The 22,722-nt window shown below is 35.0% G+C and overlaps 1 protein-coding gene across 1 annotated transcript in view; it reads left to right on the top strand.

The window, feature by feature from the left end:
* Positions 1-22,394, top strand: part of LOC145664389 (serine protease ea-like) — a 76,063-nt gene extending 53,669 nt beyond the window's left edge. The window contains exons 4-6 of the mRNA XM_081731052.1: positions 1,074-1,243; positions 13,243-13,359; positions 19,699-22,394. Coding sequence (XP_081587178.1) covers positions 1,074-1,243; positions 13,243-13,359; positions 19,699-20,003 — 592 coding nt within the window. The 3' untranslated portion in view covers positions 20,004-22,394. The remainder of the gene's footprint in view (positions 1-1,073; positions 1,244-13,242; positions 13,360-19,698) is intronic.
* Positions 22,395-22,722: the final 328 nt, after the last annotated feature.

Genomic DNA, 22,722 nt, shown 5'->3' with positions numbered 1-22,722 from the left:
CTTGATCCGTCATGAATTTGTAAACAAGGACAACTAACAACGCGAAAGTTTACGAGTGAGTTTTGAAATTGTTGCTGCAACGTATCCCAATGGTTCGGACAGAGCTGTACCGGAGTGGGCAGTTTCCTCCACGACAACGGTCGTCCATACAATGCGATCCGCAAGTGTTCAACTTTCTCGGTCGACTCAAGACGACTATTCTTCAACATCCTCCTTATTCTCCAGATTTGGCGCCGGCAAACTTATTTTTGTTTCTGCGCCTTAAATTATCCCGGAATGTCTTATGCTTCGCCGATAATGCGTATATCCAACAAAGCGTTATCCTAGTGCTTCGATAAGTATCGTTTGCTGACATTTTACAAGTGCTTTACAATCTATGTCACAAGTGTATTGTAGATAATGATGATTACTTTGAATTCCAGTAAAAGTATTTTGTTTTAACTTCTCGTTCCTTTAATTTTCTGAGACCATTCAACGAACTTTTCAGGCGTACCTTGTACTAATATTAATATAAGCCTGTAACTTTGATAAGCATTAAACTAAGAAAAATTCAAAGTGTGGTACGAAATTCTGAGACTAATTTGTCATAGTAGTCCGTGGCAGAAGAAGCAATTTTAGTCGAACCATGATTTTATATATATTTTCAGTTGATCCTATATGATTTTGGGGTAGTGATTTCAAAACCGATGATTGCCACTCTGTAAACTTTGGGGAAGCTTCGCAATTGGGAAAGGCAGAGGATAAAGGGGGACGGTGTTATATTACTTTTTGTTTCTTAAATTTCTGGTGTTATCTCACCGTGGTTTCACTGAACATTCTTGTTAGATATACCAAAACAAATAGTCATGCTTCTAAATCTTTCCATCCTAATATCATTATACAACTTGAGTTTAGAATTATGTTTTAAATCAATATCCATTTTTTATTTATCTTTGTCATAAAAGAAATTAATAAACAGCAAAATCTAGTTCGGATTCAAGATAATTAATACATTTTTTCTAAATGTTTTAGTACAAATAAATTTAACTACCATTAGATTATATATAAATTATATTGCTCATATAATTTTTCAGAAACGGCGTTATGATAGGAAAAGTTATCTTGAATTCCGATGAATACTGTAAGTCTTGCCAGCCTTATAGAATAGAATCAATACATACTCCACCACATCGGAGGACAATGCAAGGCAACGAGGAGAATGACATTTCCGTTGTAAGACTAACGAAGAGGATAATATTTTCAGGTAAGCTTAATTACAACAGTTAGTCATATTAACAAACAATTCTACATCTTAATTTTCTATGGAGAGCACTTGGATCGGTGGTAGTGCATTCCTCTTCAATGCAAGGGGTACCTCGTTGATACCAAATTACGTAAGTTTGTGGTTGACAACATGGTGTCCGTGGATAATTTCGTCCTTCTTCTTCTCCTTCCACAGTCTCATTAAATCAATTACTACACCATCCATTTTCATTAATGATCCACTTTTCAACCTTTCAGGGAATTACCGTGGGACGTAAAAGAGAAAGATTTTAACTATTATTATTATTATTATTATTATTATTATTATTATTATTATTATTATTATTATTATTATTATTATTATTATTATTATTTAGTTTTACCCCCTTTCCTAATTTCCTTCATCAAGTTATTCGCAATCATAACCGTCGCGTTACCGCGAAAAACAATCGTGATATGTAAGTGATAGACAATCAGTGGAGAGCACTGTCTTACGCGGTGTTTCCCGAAGATCTGTGTTCCGCGCGGGAAGATGACGAATTTTGGATATTTTTATAAAAAATGCTAAAGACCACCATAGAAACGACGAATTGTTAGAATTGGGAATGGTTTTGTTAGATATGTTAGTTTTGCCACATATTAGTGCCGATTATGAGTGTGTATTTTCAAAAATGTACTTAATAAAGAGGCCGTTAAGAATTCAACGTACAGTTAGTGGTGTAATGCTTGCTGCCTCGTGTATACAGAACTGTCGAATTTAAACCCAGTAAAACAATAATTGGGCCAATGAACACATCAAACATATATGGTGGTACAAATAAAGATAAAAAATGATGATGAGGACAGTGACGCCGGTTTGGAGTTCGAAAAAGATTAGGAAGTAAGTTTATTATATATTAGTGCTATTATTAGTAGTATTATACTTGTTTCTACAATTATCATGTGCATAACGAATGTTCGATAGTTTTATCTAATATACAATAATTTTAAAGACAAAACCGATAATTTTATTCTCCGATGTTGGCAACTCTGGTTCAGGCTCGTATTTGGTATATATACAGTATAGATATAGATATAAAGGCATCTGTCCATACATGAATCGATTTTTATTAAATTTCACAGTGATCATTAGACACTCGTAGTTCTTCATTCACTATTTTAAAGGTCAATGTTACTTTTTCCTTACAGGTTGTAGCTCTTTCTTCACTAAAATCGATGTTAAGCATTTCTTCCAATTTCATTTTAGTTAAGTGTTCACATTACAATTCAAAAACCTCTTAAATGCCATTCGATTCCAAATATTTGAAACCAACTTGTTCTATGTTATTTGCAATTTGAACAATATTTTCAGTCGCTATTTGTATAATTTGTATGATATCGTTACTATTGCTCATAGCTAAAGTATGCAACATAAAGATGCAGCTTCTCCCACAATTTTGACGTAGAGTGACTGTCGTTCTTTGAATTTGTTAAACTCACCTTCTGATACTTGAAATCCTCCTTTCATAGTTCACTGGTAGGTTTTCTAGATAATTACTATTCCATTTAGATGCGCTCACACTCTTCTATTACGATATTCAATTCATAGTATAAGTATGTGTTCCATTTTCCAATTGCTATTCCACGCATGGTTTTTGCTGATAGCGAAGCTGAAATAGAATTTCTGATTTTGTTTTCAGACATTTTGATACTTAGTATATAGTTGATTCATTGATGTTATGGATTAACATAAATATCAGTCATTTTTGATCATTCTTAAATATCTCCCTCCTCCCTCACCCCTAAGTTGTGCCGTCAAAGTGAAATAATAAAAACCATCCCATGCGCGAACCTCATCTATGTTGAAAACTTGATCGAGATTGGTCTGATGGTTTAAGAGTTATGAAGTCACATAGTAATTTCAATTCTATATTTGTATTAGATTACTACAAGAGTACAATGTTTTTATTCATATCATTTTTTCAACATAGTTACCCTACGTTTCAATGCACCTGGTCCACTGTTGCACAAACTTTTCGATATCTTCTACAAAAATGGTTTTTGGTTGCGCAGCAAGCCACGAATGCACCACTTACTTCACCTGTTGATCGAAGCTGAATTGATGGCCTCTGAGAGCATCTTTAAGTGGACCAAACGAATGACAATCCGAAGAAGCGAGATCGAAACTGTACGCAGGATACTCCAACACTCGAAGAGATTGAGCACTGTGGGCAGCGGTACGTAGACGCGCATTGTCATGCAACACAAGAACAACTTCCCACAATCGACCTGTGCGTTTATTACGAATTGCAGGCTTCAATTTGCTTACCAGAATATCACTGTACCTTTTACAGTTAATTGTTACCGCTTTCACAGATAATGTTCCAGGATTGGCCCTTGTGAGTCCCAAAACACTGTGAGCACCACTTTCCTTGCAGACGGTTGACTCTTGAATTTCATTTCGACGGGAGATCCGGGGTGCTTCTATTCCATGCTCTGGCATTTGATCCTAGTTCTAAGTGATGAATCCACGTTTCATCTCTAGTTTTGATTCGCCTGAGGAACGCTTCAACTTCGTTAGCATAACGGTCCAGTAGATGCTGACAGTTTCTTACACGGTTTCGCTTGTGCTCTTCATCGAGTTTTTCGTTATGTATCTCGCACAGACTGTGAAAGTTGATCCTGGTATGCATGATGCCATATACAAAACCATGACTAATCTGCATATAGGTTATCACTTAATCAATAGTCACTACTCTGTTCTTCAAAATCAAAGCACGGACTCGTTCAATAATGTTATCAGTTGTTGCTGTAGCTAGACGCTCCGCTCTTTCCTCATTCTTCATGATCTTTCGAACACTTTTGAACTTTTGAATCCACTGGTAAACACTGCTGTGACAACACATTGTTCCGTATTGTGTTGAAAGTCTTCTATAAATTTCAGTTCAGCGTACACTACCAGACTACACACACACACACACAAAAAAAAAGGAACGCTGTTGTTTCTGCGTGGCGCAGCCATCTTTACTTTTCAACAACGCAAAGCGAACTGATGTGATAACACTGTAACTTACCACAGGTGAGGTTAACGGTGAAGCGTCTGATGAGCACAAAATGCCGTAGAACCAACCTGAAAAAAAGTAGGAAAATATTGCATTTACGTATTGACTTACTCAGGGGTGAAAGTAGATCTGAAAAGGTAAGGGGGCGCATGACGTCCATCTCATCCCCTTTGCCTATCTTTGCCCACTGTAATTTTTTAGGAAGTGGGGGACGCCATAGATATTATTTGGAAGTGGGATAACGGCGTCCACTCGCGTTCCCCCTCACATTTACTTCTGGAATTATTGAGATCCTTATAAAGTAAATCTACAGCAAGGAATTTAACGTCGCTTATAAAAATCATCTTTGAACATATTAAGGGTCTATCTTGTCTGAAAGGCTGGACATATATTATTACTTTCAATAAGTGCACCTATTCTTAATCTGCACCTTACATATTTCTATTTGTAAATCGTTTTTGAAGATATTAAGAGGCTATTTTGTCCGAAAGATGGGATATGTGTAAATATTTTACAAATCTATTCTTAACTTGCTTCGTAGAGCTGTCTAGTTATAGATAAGTGTATAATGTTTTGTGAATTTAAATAAATCATTTTTGATTCTAGAATATGGCTTAATATCGGCTTGTGTTGAATAAACGTGTGTCTGTAGTTTATATACTGTCTTCATTGCGGATGTTAACATAGAATAAATATTCGTGGATTTTATATATGTAATTACAATTTCATTTCCATTTCATAGTGAGTGTTAATGGTAATACGCTTTAGGTTTTTTCTGCTTCGCTTTTTTGCTTGGGAAATTTTGAGCTTTTTTGAAAATTCTGCGTTAAATTGATAAAGCAGATTTTGTTTCGCTTCTCTATAACACAAAAAGTCATTTAATTAGTGGTTGATGCCGATAATAATATAAAACCTCGAAAATAAACCATGAATTTCGAAAAGATATATCAAACAGTTTTACTTCTCAACATATTTACATTATGAATTCCAAAGGAATATCCAATGTATATAATATTTTTTTTTTAACTTCCTACGTACAAAAGTAAGCAGGGTTGGCAAGAACCATGGATGTTTTTGAAAATGCCAAAAACCCGTTTTTTGAGGGGGAGTTTAAACTAGGTTTTTTGGTTTAAATCGGTTTTTTGGGGGGTTTAGATATTTTCCTTTATGTATTTATATTACATATTGACAGAAATAAGTTTGTTTCGCCTCGGTGTTATTATGCAACAATGGGGTTATGCTGGAAGAGGTCACATAAGCTTAAAGAAGTCCGGTCAGTAAATTTCTTAAGTTGAGAATCTCCCGCCCTAGCCATCGGGAAAATCCCGTCATTACTCTAAATGTAAAACAATAACAAAAAAATCCTGTTATTGCTTTGCATGTAAAATTTAAAGGTCAACGTATCATAATCAGTACGCTAAAACTGAGGTATTAAATTACAAATTTAGTACGTACAGTACTTATCATTGAAAGTACAATCCAAGCCAATGTTGGAAGCTACGTAGGCAATCGATAAATTTTGCCAATTTATATCAATATATTTAAGCAACCTTGGCTTCTTTATAAAACAACAGGCATTCAGGCATGCGGAAATATACAATTTAGTTTCGTTTCGTATGTTCAGGCTTAACATCCTTACGTAATACCGAGGTTATCAAGGAAAAGACTTTCGCTTAGTTACGTCCGAACCGCTACTTTGTTTACGCATGAAAGAAGGGTTGTGGTTCGATCGAGAATTGAACATGGGACACCTTGATTAAAAGGTGAAAAGGAAATAAAACTAATGCAGATGGTTTGATGTGTGGAAACGTCACCATGCATTTCACACGATTCGCATTTTTCGTTCTTTTTATTTTATTTTTTGGTTTAAACCAGGTTTATTTAAAAAAAAAAAAACAACTGGTGTAAACCAGCCAACCCTAAAAGTAAATACTTCTTTAAAAAATACTCAAATAAGTAGCAAAATTCTATGTAGTATTTTTACTTCAAAATATTCCATACCCTCTTTTTGGGCTGACAGACAATCATAGTCATACGTCTTGCAAATAAAATCAGAAAAATAAACACACTGCTGAACAAGACTGCACTTATTTAATACAAAAACACATTTACACGTGACGTTTCGATCTTTTAGCCAAGATCCTCATCAGACGTACAGGATCTTGGCTAGAAGATGGAAACGTCACGTGTAAATGTGTTTTTATATTAAATAAGTGCAGTCTTGTTCAGCAGTGTGTTTATTTCTCTTTTTGGAACAAAATAAAATTAAAGTAAAACATAAGAAAATTGCTTAGATCTATATGATACACTTAAATGATGCACATCTAGAGCTTTTGGTTTTGTATATTCTTGAAATTCTACAGTTTTATATAAGCACCATGACGGTTTACTCAGTCCTCAAGTTTTCTGTATTTTTAACAAGAGGGATTCAACATATGAAGGGTGTGAGGTAAGAACATGGTAACCCACAGTTTTACTATTTTAAGAAATTAGAAATTTTCTGCTGCACAATCCATTTTGAAAGTCGGAAAGCTGATTTTTCACATAAGATTATACATGAAGGATTAAACGAAGCGGTATGCGTTGCTGTCTATCTGGTGCTGCATAACTCTGCAATTGAAAATTTGTTAGTTACCATGTTCTTGGCTCACACCCTTCATATAATTATGGAACTGTTCCCACCCCACCACCACCACCACACAAAAAAAGAACTACCGAATATATTTAAGTTAAGATAAATAGCTACAACTGCACAACAAACATGACTGAGTGGTGCTTTTGCGCTTCTATTGAGAAGTCTGGGATTCAACCCAGCATTCGACCATTCTGACAAAGCTTTTCTTCATTCCATTTGTGAAGTAGAAATATTGCGTGTACCATGAGTTGGCCGACTTCCTTTCTTATTGTTTTTAAATCGTTATTATTTCTAATTACCAGCAGTTACGGTTTTGCGAAGATTAATCCTCGCAGGACCAAACGTCAACCCGTTTCGCTGTGGACCAGGGGGGGGGGGGTTAAAAAATGTCCACTGTATTATTGCACTTAAATGAGATTTTATTGTTGTGAAATTTAGTATAATTAACAAACACACCTTTTCATATAATATTTATGATTGTCTACATATGTATTTAGGCTTATTTGTATGTAACTGTATGCTGAGTATTATTCAATAAAATTAATTGGACGGATGATACCATATATAGCTTTCATATATTATTATGTGAAGCTAATACTAAATTTATAATCTTGGCAATGTTTACATCACATTATTTTGAGTTCTTGAACAATGTACGCCACTGTTAATATGCTATTGATATAAGTAACTTTGTACTGCGGAACTTTTCACGGAGTATTCAATCGGAGTTTTCAGTGTCAAGCTGACAATTCTCGCAAATGTTTACTTTCTCACTATGTTTCCCACAAACAAATCTGCTGCATTTGGTACACACGATTGTTGTTTTAGGAACAGTGATGAAAATTTTCCGGTAAATTTTGAAACGGAAAATTTTCCGATTCATAAAAACATACTCCACTTATTCCTACATCGTTGTTTAGCCGTGGTGTGAAGAGGAAAATTTTCTTCTATATTTTTCTGGAAAATTTTCCGTTCTTAACAAATATCAGTGATCAAGTAACAATTTCTCAGTATTCATAAAATCAATCAACTTCATGTATAGAAATGTTAAAAAGTGAAAGATCGTTTAAAAAATCTGAAAATTTTCATGGCTCAGACAATTTTCAGTACTATGTAGAAACAAGTGAAACAATTTTTCATGAATCGAAAAATTGACTATCTTATACAGTGATGAAAATTTTCCGGAAAATTTTCAAACGGAAAATTTTCCGATTCATAAAAACATACTTCACTTATTCCTACATCGTTGTTTAGCCGTGATGTGAGGTGGAAAATTTTCTTCTATATTTTTCTGGAAAATTTTCCCTTCTTAACAAATATCAGTGATCAAGTAACAATTCCTCAGTATTCATAAAATTGATTGAATTCATGTATAGAAATGTTAAAAAGTGAAAGATCGTTTAAAGAATCTGAAAATTTTCATGGCTCAGACAATTTTCAGTACTATGTAAGAACAAGTGAAACAATTTTTCATGAATCGAAATATTTTCTGTCTTGTATGGAAAAATTAAAGAACTTCATGAGTCGGAAAATTTTCATAATTTTGAAGCAAAAATTAAATCAACTTTTTGCGAATTGGAAAATTTTATTTCTCTGTAGAAACAAGTGAAAGGAATTTTCATTAATCGGAAAATTTTCATCACGATGTAGAAACAAGTGAAAAAAACTTTTCATAATCCGGAGAATTTTGGATATTATGTATAGTGATATTTGGTGGAAAATTTTCCACTATATTTAACTGCACATTCAGCTATAAAATTCAACTCCTGTAGAGGAAAGTTAGACAACAACAAATTATAATTTTCCAGTTAGCTTTCGGAAACCAGAAAATTTTCTATTTTAACTTGGAAAGTAAAAATATACAGTGTTTCTCCCTCTCTCTCTCTCTCTCTCTCTGTCTGTGTGTGTGTGTGTGTGTGTGTGTGAGAGAGAGAGAGAGAGAGAGAAGTTGAATTGAGTTGATTTTGAGTTTAACGTCCTTCTCAGCAGCGAGACCATATAAGACGGGACCAACTAATTAACGTGGAATCCGAACTACATGAGCTCCCGCTGGGAATCAAAGAAAGGTCTTGCATGCCAAAGGCGCGTATGCTAACCGCTTAGCAACGAAGGAGCTCGCAGAGGAAGAGAGAGAGAGAAGCACTGTGTAAAATTTTACTTCTCAACTTGAAATATTAGAAAATTTTCCCGTTCCCGAAAGCTAATTGGAAAATTATAATTTGTTGCTGACTAACTTTCTTCTACAGTAATTCAATTTTGTAACTCTATGTGCAGTTAAATATAGTGGAAAATTTTCCACCTAACATCACTATACACAATATCCATAATTCTCCGGATTATGAAAAGTTTTTTTTTCCACACTTGTTTCTACATCGTGATGAAAATTTTCCGATTCATAAAAATTCCTTTCACTTGTTTCTATAGAGCAAAAAAACTTTCCAATTCACAAAAACCTGTTTTACTTTTTGCTTCAAAATGATGAAAATTTTCCGACATAAAAACAGAAGTTATTCAATTTTTCCATATAAGAGAAAATATTTCGATTCATGAAAAACTGTTTCATTTGTTCTTACATAGTACTGAAAATTGTCTGAGCCATGAAAATTTTCAGATTCTTTAAACGATCTTTCACTTTTTAACATTTCTATACATGAATTCAAACAATTTTATGATTGCTGAGGAATTGTTACTTCATTACTGATATTTTATTAGAACGGAAAATTTTCCGGAAAAATATAGCGGAAAATTTTCCACCTCACATCACTATTTAGGAAGCTTGTTTTGTTTTTCACGTTTTGTTCTCGCCTGGGAGTTGCATACATGGCACCTACCTTTGACTGTTGTTGCAGACCGTGCAATGTCCTGAAGTTTTGTGGCGATTTTTCTCTTCAGTACGTTTTCCATTGAGGAAACAATATTACGCTGCATACCCATAACATTTTTGGTGCGTTCTTCAATGTTTGGCTTGATGAATCCAATTCCCAGTTCTTGAAGAAACAAGCGCCTTCTATTACTTTTTGTTTTATTCCAATCAGGAAAGTTCATTTTGTGCAAGGTATATGCTTTTATACAAGCGATGTCAATAAGCGTAAAAAAGACGGATAGTGGCCATTTCCGTGTGCCATTTGGTCGATTGTATCGACACCACCTTTTGTTGCGTTATAGAATAAATTTATGTCTGATTTGTACGTCATCATTATGTTGAGTTGACAGTAGTAATAGAAGTTTTTTCGTTTTTTCCTTAGCTACATAGGACACTATTGTTACAGGAGGCTTTCCACTGTTGGGATCAGTGAATACAAACATATTAGAACGTAGTTCCCTATTGTTGATGGATTTAAGTTCCTCAGGAACGTGTTTCCTATTGCTTTGTAATGTTTCTACTAATGTAAGACCATAGTCAGTGTACAAATCTTCAGCCAATTCTACTGACGTGTAGTACCTGTCTGTAGTGACATTCCTACCTGTATTCTTTATAGGAGTGACAAATCGTTTCACTACTTCCTTTGGTCTTCTTGAGGCAGTTGTTGTGCCCTCTTCCTTACCGGCATACACTTCCATATTATAAACGTATCGGTGATCACAGTCAGCCAACATCCTGATGAGTACACCGTATTAGCCAGGTTTCTCTTTTATAAAAACTTTGAACTTACAATTTCCGCGGAAAAGGGAAAGCATTTCATCAATAATTGTATTAGTTCCAAATTTACAATACTTTGGAAACGTGTCGTTCAGAAGGTTGAACACTTCGCGTAAAGGTGCAAATTTGTCCTTAGTTTTCCTTTGCTCTCTCGTAGCCTTGTCATCAAACCGAAGAATTTTGAGGAGAGAACGAAATTTGTTCCGACTCATGCTTGCAATGTATACAGATCGTCCTAAATCCTCAGACCACAAACCGTGATAGTCTAAGTTAGTGTCATCATTTGCTCCCATCAGAATAAGCACTCCTATAAGTGCAAGCGCTTCACTTTCATTGGTGGGGTCAATATTTTCTCTAGATGCTTCTTCATTGGTATGTTTCACGATTTCTGATAGAATATCGTCTATGAAAAAAAATCAGAAAAGATTCACGAATATTGTTTACAAGACGTCTGACTTTAGTCAAGGTCGTTCACGTATAATATTTTGCTTTGTTCTTCGTAGACAAGGTGGTGGTTTATCAACGTACACTCTACCAGATTTGCTTATGTACCTTGTAGAAACATACGTTCCCTTACTATCGCCCACATTCGGATTATCACTACAGTTTGATGTTACCGATTCCGAGTCACTGGAATGGTAAACTTCATCGTCACAATCATAAATGTTTTCGATGTAACTTACATGGTTCTCGGTCTCACGTACATCTTCTTCTAAACCACTTAACTCAGTTTCACACACATCAGAAGAAAGTTCCTCCGCTATTTCTTTTTACGACAAATATCTACTCATTATTATCTTGTAAAAGAAACACAACGCACTGAAAACTACACAAAGACTGTTCACAGACTGTACAACTGTTCTCAAAGGAGTATCACCCTTGTACTGCTAATGGCGAAGATGTAGACAGTCATTTGTCTACTATATGAACACAGTAGCCAGCTAAAAGTAGAAACTAAAAACAAAAAATATTCCAAAATTGAAGGTACTTAATTGGACCAAGGGGGGAAGGGGGTATTTTGTGTCCACCTTCGAATTTTCCTTTTATTATTAACCAACGAAATAGAGGAGAAAGATTTGTCCCATCGAAACAATTATTTTAGATACTTACTGACACAAAATAAAAATATGGAGAAGGGGCTCACAAATATTCAACATCAAAACAACGATATTCAAAAGTGTGGACATTTTATAGCTACCCCCCTTGGTCCTTCGAGGGTTAAGGGGGCGGTCTTTCGGACTGAAACCTGTTCTCCAAAGTTACGGAATGTCTAAAACAAACGAAATATCTATTAGTTATGCCTTTACTCATAAACTTTAAGCTCCCGTCAAATAAAAATTACGAATGTTTAGAAAAACTAAACATTAGTAAGAAAAAAAGCCCCTCCCAAAATACTTTTCTAAATCCGCCACTGATTCTCAGTATAAAATGATCTTCAAGGTTGTATCCGGAAGATTATCTCTAAATATATAAATGAAACGAAATACAGTATTAGTTATGCCTGTACTCATAAATTTCAAGCTCCTCCCAAATAAAATTAGGACATTTTAGAAAACGAAACAATCAGAGAAACCCGCCCCAAAGTACGTTTCTAAATCCGCTACTGATTATTTGTATAAATTAGTATTCAAGGTTGTATATGGAAAATTATTGCTAAATCGTTGCACAGCTACAGTATAACAGAAATGTGGAAGTATGGTTAGACGAATATATTGAAAAACGTACGCTTTGACGGATATATAGAAAAACGTAAGTTTAACTTTTGCGCTAGAAGCTTGAGTACTAAGCTCTTAGAAATGAAACACAGATGACAAACTGAAATGATCCCGAGAAGAAAATATGTCGATAACTCAAAAGTTAAAATAAAGTTAAATAGCCTCTAAAATTGCCCTCAAATACTACATTCTTCATGTTAGCTTTAATTCGTAAAACATGTGCTCCGTCTATCTTGATGGTGAATTTTAGAGCGAAATATGGCGTTTAGGTCATGGAATTCTTATCTGACTATAGAATATACTATAAGAAAGCTATTTAGATAGAAAAATCATGAAAATGAAAAAAGCCAAAATTTCCAAAATTCTCGTTTTATCCCAAAAAAGCCGGCTTTTTATGTGCAAAAAACCATCGATTCAAAAAAGCCGGCTTTTTTGCATCTCTAGGAATTAGCGTTACCCACAGACAATGTATTGCTATTATAATAGCATTGTAGTCCCTACAGTGTAGCTACTGTAATACGGAACTTTGTATATATATATCACTATTGTTGCTGTTATTTTCTTTTCTTTCTTTTTCTTTTCTTTTTTCTTTTTCTTTCTTTTTTTTACCCGAATACGTTACCGCTTTCTTTCAGGTAAGCTTGCAATCATTGCAACACGGGAAATATTCATTGTTAATGCTCTTTGATATGTAAGTATTGACCAGATCTGGAATTTAACAAGTGAACGATCATGAAAGTTAATTTAGCTATTCATTGTAAGCAATCTTCAACTCGTTGACTCAGGATTTATGCTGCGGATGCTCTTGGACTTCCAAGATAGAGTTTCAAGATGGTAGAACTACCATGTTTTCTGACAATAATCCAAATTTTTGCTTTTAGAAGAACATCGAAGATTGGTTACCAAGATTGATTTATGTACATACAACAATTACAAAATTGATATTTTTATTGTTTTTGTTATTTTTAGACGACGTTCAGCCTATATGTCTACCATTTCCACAACTCTTCGATGAAAACAATGAAATAAACTCTCAATTAGTCCATGTTGCAACACAAAACAGATACTCCAACGGGAAATTTCGAGGTAAGTCGTAGGGAAGTGCTTTATTCAAACACAAACGGATGTAATCTATGTAACTACAGTGAGCTCTCTGCCACGAATAAGGTTTTTGCGCATATGCATTAAAAGTTTGATTGAGTTGTTAACTGCAGCAAGAAAAACTCGCTAATTCATAAAGCGATTCAACATAATTGCACGAGGTGCAAAGAGCGGTGTATAATAATTATTTTACTTCCCTAATGTTAAAATTTAAATAATATTAGGTTATTACTATTATTCCTTTAAAACCATTTTTCTGTTATATTACACTTAAATTTGTAAGTGTAAAATGTAATTAAATAAAATCCCATGATTTTATGTTTCTATTGTTCTATAAAATTAATCATGAATCGTAAAGAAGAAGCTTTTAAAGGGGTAGGTAAACTGGCACACTGCAGTTGAACATTTGAAACCATTACAGAAATGCAAGGGTAAAAGTGAATCTGAAAAGGGAGAGGAACGGATAACGTCACGCGTCCCCTGCTTATCTTTGTTCATTGTAATATCTAAGGAAGTGAGAGGGACGCCATAGATATATTTTTGAAGTGGAAGAACGACGTTTTCCCGCGTTCCCTCACTTTTACCCCTGCAGACATGCATTCATAATTATATATAATCTGTTTTATAAATGAAAGCTTACATATCCCTCCCTACTGGTCTAGTGACTATCGCGTGTGCATTTGGTGTAAGGGATCCCGAGTTCGTTTCCCACTGAAATTTGAACCCAGTAGGAACACATCTTTTTTCTTGCAAAGAAAAATGGCATTTTTGTATCAAGATTTCGCATCGTCTCGGCACATCAATTTGAAGATAGAAGTGTCAAAATACACTACCCCATAGCTTACATTATTTCCTGCCTGTTCCTAGATACCTTAGTTTATTTACACATTCATTTCAAAAATACAATTAGTTATTCAGAGAAGCAAAGGGACTAAAGCAATAGGTTATTCGAATTAAAATCAAGCAAAATTAAAATTATTCGAGTTAAGTAATAATTATGTACACTATCATTGTAAACACATCTAAAGGAAATGTATACTCGTATTAACATTACAAATATTCAAATAGATCATAATAAGCTGTATATAGTATCTTCTATTTTTATTTTTACTGCTATTATTATTTTTTGCTCTAACAAGGTACATTCGCCAAAGTGTCCCACTCGGGATTCGTAAAATTGATTCAAACGCAAACTTCTCCGCGACCCAATGTGCGTTGTACTAATTTTAGCGGCCCATATGGGTAATTTGCATATGGGCCTTCATATATCCCGAATTCAATCATACGCTACTATAACGCTCGGACACAAATTGCTTTTAGTTTATTTAAATTTAACTGGATATGAATATGGGCATACATAAAACAAATTGGATCAAATACTGCTTCTCTGATGTATGTTGCTCATCCCGCATCCCGCCATCTTGGATCTGCCATATTAGGTTCAAGTTTCGGTTTTTCAAATGAGAATAGGTGCATGTTATACATCAAATTCATATAAACTTTTCTCCGAAATTCATTGGTGTAGTGGCTTTACCGTTTGCAAAGTAATGCATGTTAAATATCAGAGACTTCACGAATATTGAACCACATAGGAAATTGTACAGGACCTCGTGTGTACGAGGGTCACTACGAAAGTTTTGAGATACGCATTGTTGTGGCACAGTATTTGAATTCCAACAATTGCGTTCGGTAGTGGTATCCAGAGCGAAGAAGCGAAGCAAGTTTCAACTCGCCTCGCTTATCGGCGTGGCCGTATCGCCTTCACTTCTTTGTTGATGTGAGCAGTATTCGGCTCTCTAGAATGGAGCTCAAAAGTTAACATTTTCGGGCAATGATCCTTTACGATTTCAAAAGTGGTTTGAACGAGACACAATGCCTTGACCGATTGCAGGGGCCATTTGGGGGCCTCGCTCCTTCCCGTGCTACAATTTTTCGGTGGTTTGGTGAATTCAGAAGAGGCCGAACATCGCTTAAAGATAAAGAGAGAGCTGGACGTCCGGCAACAGCTGTGTCAGATGAAAATATTACAGCTGTGGAACAAATGATTCGAGAAAATCCTCGAACAACTTTCAAGGACATTGAATCTACAGTGAATATTAGATCGCCAGCAGTAACAAAAATTCTTCATGATCATCTTCGGCTCAGGAAGGTTTCATCTCGTTGGGTGCTTCACACTTTAACTGAACAGCAGAAGCGCATGCGTGTGGAATGGTGTGAAGAAATACTTGCAAGATTTGAGGAGGCAATTCTCGACGCGTCTATGACATTATTAATGGTGATGAGACTTGGATCTATCAATTTGACCCTGAAAATAAACGCCAGTCTACAGTTTGGATCTTTCCAGATGAAAATCCACCCACGAAAGTGAGGCGACCTCGAAGCGTGGGGAAGAAGATGGTCGCAACTTTCTTCTCCAAATCTGGCCACGTTGCAACTGTTCCACTTGAAAAACAAAGGACTGTTACTGCTCAGTGGTACACCACTGTTTGCCTAACAAAAGTATTCCAGAAGCTTCGGGAACGGCGTCCAAGAGCTGGATTGCGTGTGAATCTGCTTCATCATGACAGCACGTCCGCACACACGGCCAACATCACAATTCAGTTTTTAGAATTTACGGAGGTCAAAGTTATGGCTAATCCGCCATATAGCCCTGACCTGGCCCCGTGTGATTTTTTTCTGTTCCCCAGGATCAAAGATCGCATGCGTGGGAAGAGATTTTGCAGCCCTGAAGAAGCTGTAGTGGCTTACGAGAATGAATTTTCAATACTTGAAGATAAAGACTGGCAACACTGCTTCCAAAAGTGGGTTTCGAGGATGCAAAAGTGTATACAGTGTAATGGTGAATACTTTGAGAAAATGTAAGTGTTAAATTGATTTTAAGTATGTAATATTTTATGCAATCGTATATGTAATCGTATATGTAATCTTTTACGTGATTTATCTTGACAAAATATTCTTGAACGCAGGTACATACAGACACACAGTCGTCAATATGGAAATGGTAGTTCTTCACACAAATCTGGTCGTATCTGGATTTACATTAGCCATTTTGACCGTAATACAATATTTTCTTGTTATAGTATAACAGGAAGTAATAACAATCACTCACAGAAATGTAATAAGATTATGACGCCAATGTTGTAAAAAGTTTGTTTATATCTGCAGTATTCTTTGAGGTTGTTTTGATTTGTCAACATCAAAAACGTAAGCGTAACTGATATTATCTGCAATGTCTATACGCAAAATGCGTGGAGGGATTTAACATACCATACCTTCCAAACGGTACAAGCTACGGTAAAATTCACTACACCAGTGAATTTCCCAGAAAATTGTACATGAATTTTATGATGACTTGCACCTATTCCCGAAAGTTGAATCCAATATGGCAGATCCAAGATGGCAGCCGTGGTGAGTAACATGAGTTAGGGAAGCAGTACTTGATCAAACTTATTTTTGGATATTCCCACATTAATGTCCAGTTACATCTAAAGAAACTAAAAGCAATTTGCTTCCGAGCGTTAAAGTAGCTTATGATTGAATTCCGGATATATGAAGACCCATAAATATGCAAACTACCCGTATGGGCCGATAAAATTAGAACATTGACGAAAGAAATAAGTCAGCCGGGCAAGAGAAGAAAATATTCCCAACCCTGTTTACGTGAGTTAATTCACCGAGAGACTTGCTGCCTTCACGTGAGGTCTGTAAGCAGCTCTTCCAAACAAATCCAATTTCTGCTGTAAAACAACGTTCTTTTCGATACTAAGCGTAGTGCTTTGAGACAGAGAAGAAAAACAATACTTGAATTTGTTTTCGAGGAAAACAAATAATTCATGCATAGTAGTTTACAAGTACCAGATTACCTATTATAATTAATTTATATATCTAAATACTCATGATCTACTCACAGGTAATTGAGGAGTGAACAATGAAAAGAGATTTCGGAAATTCAAGACTGCATTATTGATCTAATACTATGAAATGAAATGGGAATTGGAGGCTAAAGGAAACAGATGATGAGTGAACGAAATAATTAATGAAAGGAACTGAGGAAGACAATCAAGAACTCTTAGAAACAAATGGACACAATGCTGTTCAACACAAACGTACTCCCAATTCTGACGTCAATTGGTTTTGTGACGAATTGATTTGGAGTTTAATATTCTGTTCAGCGCCGATGCAATTTAAGACGTGGAGCTATATCTTAACGTGGAATCTGGACCACATAAGCTACCACCAGGAATCGATCCCGGGACTCCCGTGCCGAAGATGAGCACTCTAACTATCACGAGAGAATTCTCCGCGGTCCGGTTGTGCTATTCAGCCGGTTCACTAGAACCGGTTGTTAAAATATTTTCAGTTCGCAAAACCGTTTGTTAAACCCAGACAACAGTAAATATTACCCAGGTACGAGCGCTTATTTCTTAGTCTCAAATGCTCAGATATCAAGAATGAGATCTGCGATTACATCAATATAGTTGTGATTGTTATTTATATTCGAAACGCGTACATACCATTATCAACAACGACGTGAACTTCGTGGGTTTGCTAGTGTTGTTCACGACGGGGTCTCTCTCGTCTCGTGAAGTATGATAGAGATTTCATTTCGTTTTCAAAAAGGCTTAATTATTTGTATTGGACGATGTCGTCTTGTGTCTTTCCTCAGCAACACTATTTTCTGCACACAATAACACACACATGAGTAAATAGTATATGTATCAGTTTTCAGTATTATAGCGTTTCGTTTACTCGTCATACATTTAAATTAAAAGTACATATAGTTATAGCATCTCTACTATCATATAGGTTATGTTTTAAATATCCTAATCATCTAAAGTGCGGGACAAGAATAAACGACCAAAAATACCATTGAAACTAATGGTGTTCTTGGTCGTTTATTCTTGTCCGGTACTTTTATTGCGTAATTGCTGCTCGTGAAAATTTCACCAATATTGTTTCAATTGTTTAAGTCAACAGGTTTCATTATTTCTCTTTGTTAAGAGGAAGTTTGGATCACAAATTCTTTATAAGTGAGATTAGGAGGTTAAGGAAAAATCGTGCTTAGTCTTGAAGGAAGTAGTAAAAAAAATTAGGTAACAAGAAGAAGACCCTTAAGTAACAGTAATAAGGAAGACTCTGTAGTTGAATATTATGCTGCCCACACGAAACGAAAAATTTTATTTTCAGATGGACAATGATCCCGACATTTTCGTCTTCCATTAAATAATCAAGGGTCAGATCTCATATAAAACGCTCCAACAAAACTATTGATTGAAAGTGTTGAGAAATAAGATGTTTCATTCACTATACATAAGGGGCACTTGGTCGAAAAGGTGTAACAGCTTTTTCAGTAAAGCCATTCTGTGTGAGTTTTTTCTTCCGTTTTCCTCATTCATACCAGACAAATGGCGGGATGGCACCTAACATACAGGTCTTAGTTCACTTCCTTCCTCTCCCGTTCCTTTCTTCCTACGTCACTGATTGATTCATGCTTTGTCGAATCAATGTGGTGATAGATAATCGTGGTTCGTGGACACGCTATTAGGTTTAAAATTATAAGAATTTTATGTTTATTGAAAAATGTTTTGTTCAAGATTAATATTAGTTTGAAGATATGAAGTGTTCACGAGCAGAAGGAAAAAAATAGTTCTAAGCATTTGGAATTGCTAAGACTGAAATATTTTATCTTGTTCTTTTTGTTTAATAAGTGTAACTATATTTTTTCTTTTTTTATGAGAATTAACAATTCTTTTTATTCTATCATTTTTTTACTGGAATAAGGAAAAACATTCTAAACAATTTTGAAACACACAAGGCCAAGGCGTAGTTAAGTAGAATATTTTGTTTTGTTATCTGTGTGAAATATATCTGTTTCTTTCTTTCTTTTTATATATGAGAATTAACATTTCCCATTATTCTTATTATGGAAATTAGAAAATGGATATTTCGAACAGTTTTGGATTTCAAATACTTAATGTCAAGTAGTAAACATATCTCCATGAAATAAGCATCTTTCTTTCTTGACCCTTATCTAATCGACCGGCAGTAGTTCGCCTGAAGGCAAAAATCGCACAGCAAACAAGCTGATTCGACACGTGCTAATGTACCTCCTGAGGAGGCTTGGATGTTCATTTTTTCTCTTTCCTCCTTTCATGAAAATATAGATATCATCTCTTCTGTACAATACACATTCGGCCACTGAGAACTTTGCATTTGAATCAATTTTACACGAATCCCGAGGGGACACTTCGCGAATATACCTTGTAAGTTGTTCGCGGTACTGTAACAATGACAATTATTATTATTATTATTATTATTTTGCAGAAAGAGTACCAAATGGTTTACGACAGTTGAATGTGGAGCTGATGTCACCCGATGACTGTCAGAAAGCATACCAGACAAAAACGCAAATCTTGCCTTACCAGTTTTGTAGCACAGGAACACAAAACACTCCATGTTACGGAGATGCAGGAACTCCTTTATTTGTGACCAAGATAGTTGATGGTGTATCTAGAACTATTCAGCTGGGAATACTATCCACTGGACCGAAGCAATGTGGTGAATCACCTGACATTTATACTAATGTCAATAAATTTCTGGAATTTGTTTTAGACTCTTTATCCCCTTAATTTAAGATGTGCTTGCTAAAAAAATAATAAAATGTGAACTTTGTTTCCATTGCCTATAATTGCAAGCCTAGAGATCTTATGAGTAATCGGAAGTTCATACACTATTAGGAGTACAATACAACACAGAATAGTCATTTGGATCACATTGTAATACAATAGATTCCATTTTCCATAACATTGTTGTTGATTAAAAATTAAAATAGGTAAAAAGTCATTTTCTTTATTCGTAAATTTGAATATGTCATACATTTATGTATCTTGTACTTATAATTGTTTAAACTTGACAGATGATCGTAATGTATTTTGCAAAGTTGCTACTGCGTGTGTCAATTACTTCGCATGTCTACAATTGTCTTACAAATGACAAGTCTTCTTTATATGTTAATGTTACACTAAGTTGTCAAAATATCTTTATAACATCACATTAATTTTAATTTTCTTTGTTATTAATCTCAAGTGGTAATTATGAATGTGTCAAAAGACTTTGAATTTAACATTTAATTAACTAGTTAGGTAAACGTAACTGTAAATGTGATTCAAAATGCTCAGTAACACTTACTTTAAAAAAATAAAATTTGATTTTGTAAAAATTGATTAAACCTTCGCAATTTCAGATTTATTGTTATTAAGAGAGATAGACTTTATGAAGCAATTGAATTATAAATCTCAACTATAAATGGACGACTCCAAAAAGTGCATTACCACCTGCACTTCTCCATTTCCTGTACTAGTAGGCAACTCAAAACACAGAGTCAATGGGTTGGTTGAGAATTAGGAAGACGTTGGACCAAAAATAAATTTTCTTACAAATATATCAGTATAGGAAACTGCAAATAAGAGAATAAAACAAATTGTTAAGAATGACGGTTTTATTATCGTGAGAACTATAGATGACATAAAAAATTACAAAATGCTCTTACGTAAGCAGTTCAAACAAGACAAATGGTAATAAATGGATGTCAGAGAAAAGCAGTTTCTCTCCTTTCCCCAAAAAAGAAATCTCGTAAAAAAGAAAAATGTTACATAGTGTAAAGGTTTAATATAAAAGCCTAACAGAACAAAAACAAACATCCACACGAAACGAAAGAGACCCAAACACAGAATAAGGGACACTAGTGGCGTAGCAGACATGCGGAACTTCCATGCAAGATGAATAGATGGGACCCTAGCTGTACACTCAATTGTAGTATTAAGGGGGGCGCAGTGGCTCAGTGGTAGAGCGTTCACCTCCGGTGCTTGGAGTCCCTGGTTCGACCCCAGCTCGAGCAGTGTGGACTTCGGGGTGGACAAACACCAGTGCTCGTGGGTTTTCTCTGGGTTCTCCCGTTTCCTCCCACTTTCTTCATTTCACCACTTCATTCATTTCTCATAATCACCGTCTCCTTTAGCCTAACCGGCATACCGTGGGACGTAAAACTTAAAGATTTTATTTCAAAGATTTGAATTGTAGTATTATACTATTAATAATAATAATAATATAATAATATTACTGCTACTAATTATTGTTATTATTATTATTATAACAATTGAGTTTACAAATAGGGTCCCATCTATTTATCTTGCAAGGGGTTTCCACAAGTCTGCTACGCCACTGGTGTCCCTTATTCTGTGTTTGTATCTCCTTCCGTTTCTTGTGGATGTTTGTTTAGTGTTGTTAGTCTTTTATATTAAACTTTTACATTATGTGACATTTTTCTTCTTTTACGATACATTTTTTTTGATAAAGGAGAGGAATTGCTTTCCTCTGATGTCTATTTCATACCATTCATCTTGTTTGAACTTCTTAAGTAAAATCATTTTTTACCATTTATGTAATCCATTTCTCTCACGATAATGAAATCGTCATTCTTAACAATTTGTATGTTTTCTTATTTGCAGTTTGCCACACTGATATAATTGTAAAAAAATTGAGGTTTGGACCAAAGCTTTTCTAATTTTCAACTACCCCAACAACCCTGTTTGTTGGGTAGCCTACTTTTGCAAGAAATAGAGAAATGCAGGTGGTAATGCACTTTTGGAGTAGTGTATACAGTATTTATGATAAGAAGTTGTCAGAAATCTTTCGAGTCACGAAGTCCACAAAAGTGTGACTTAACAATATTTAAATGAAATTTATTGTTGGACTATATTGTATAATGACTTTCGTATTTTTAATCGTTGATAAATGCTCTGAATTGTGGTCGTATAAACACTTTATCAATTTATAGTTTTTATATTGTGAATCATGTAACAGTAAAATAGTGTTTGAGATCTAAGACTTGGTTGAACTATTGCAGAGGAAAACTACTAAAATTTCTTTTCTCGTCTCAAAGGCAACTTTTCTTTCAAAAGCTTGTTTTTCAGTCTTCGCCATACAATTTATCTGCGCAAATCCAGTTTTGGGGGAAGAAGACAAACGAAAGTCCCCCAAATCCCTTCCTTTCCCAGTCATGTGGACAAGAGAGGTATAGAGGTTGAAAAAATGATTTGCCTATAAGTTTAACCGTAAGCCTCTACGCTGGTTTAGTGGCTAACACCTGTGCACGTGGTCCAGGGTAGGTTTCCAAGTTGGAGAGCATTCAAGTTTAATTTCACAATAATTCTCTTTCACTAATCATCAGAAGTGTCCTTTTATTGGGCATAACTGTTGGACATAACTGAGTAAACGTAATTAATTTTCACTTCTTTATTCAAGTTTGTTACAAACGGAAGTCTGTTACTGATCCAATCCTTTTAGTGG

The sequence above is a fragment of the Thermobia domestica genome, chromosome 11 (genome assembly GCF_964235325.1).
Source record: "Thermobia domestica chromosome 11, izTheDome1.hap1.1, whole genome shotgun sequence".
In the NCBI taxonomy this organism is placed as follows: domain Eukaryota; kingdom Metazoa; phylum Arthropoda; class Insecta; order Zygentoma; family Lepismatidae; genus Thermobia; species Thermobia domestica.
The sequence above is the reverse complement of the archived record's forward strand: the minus strand, read 5'-3'. Positions and strand labels throughout refer to the sequence as shown.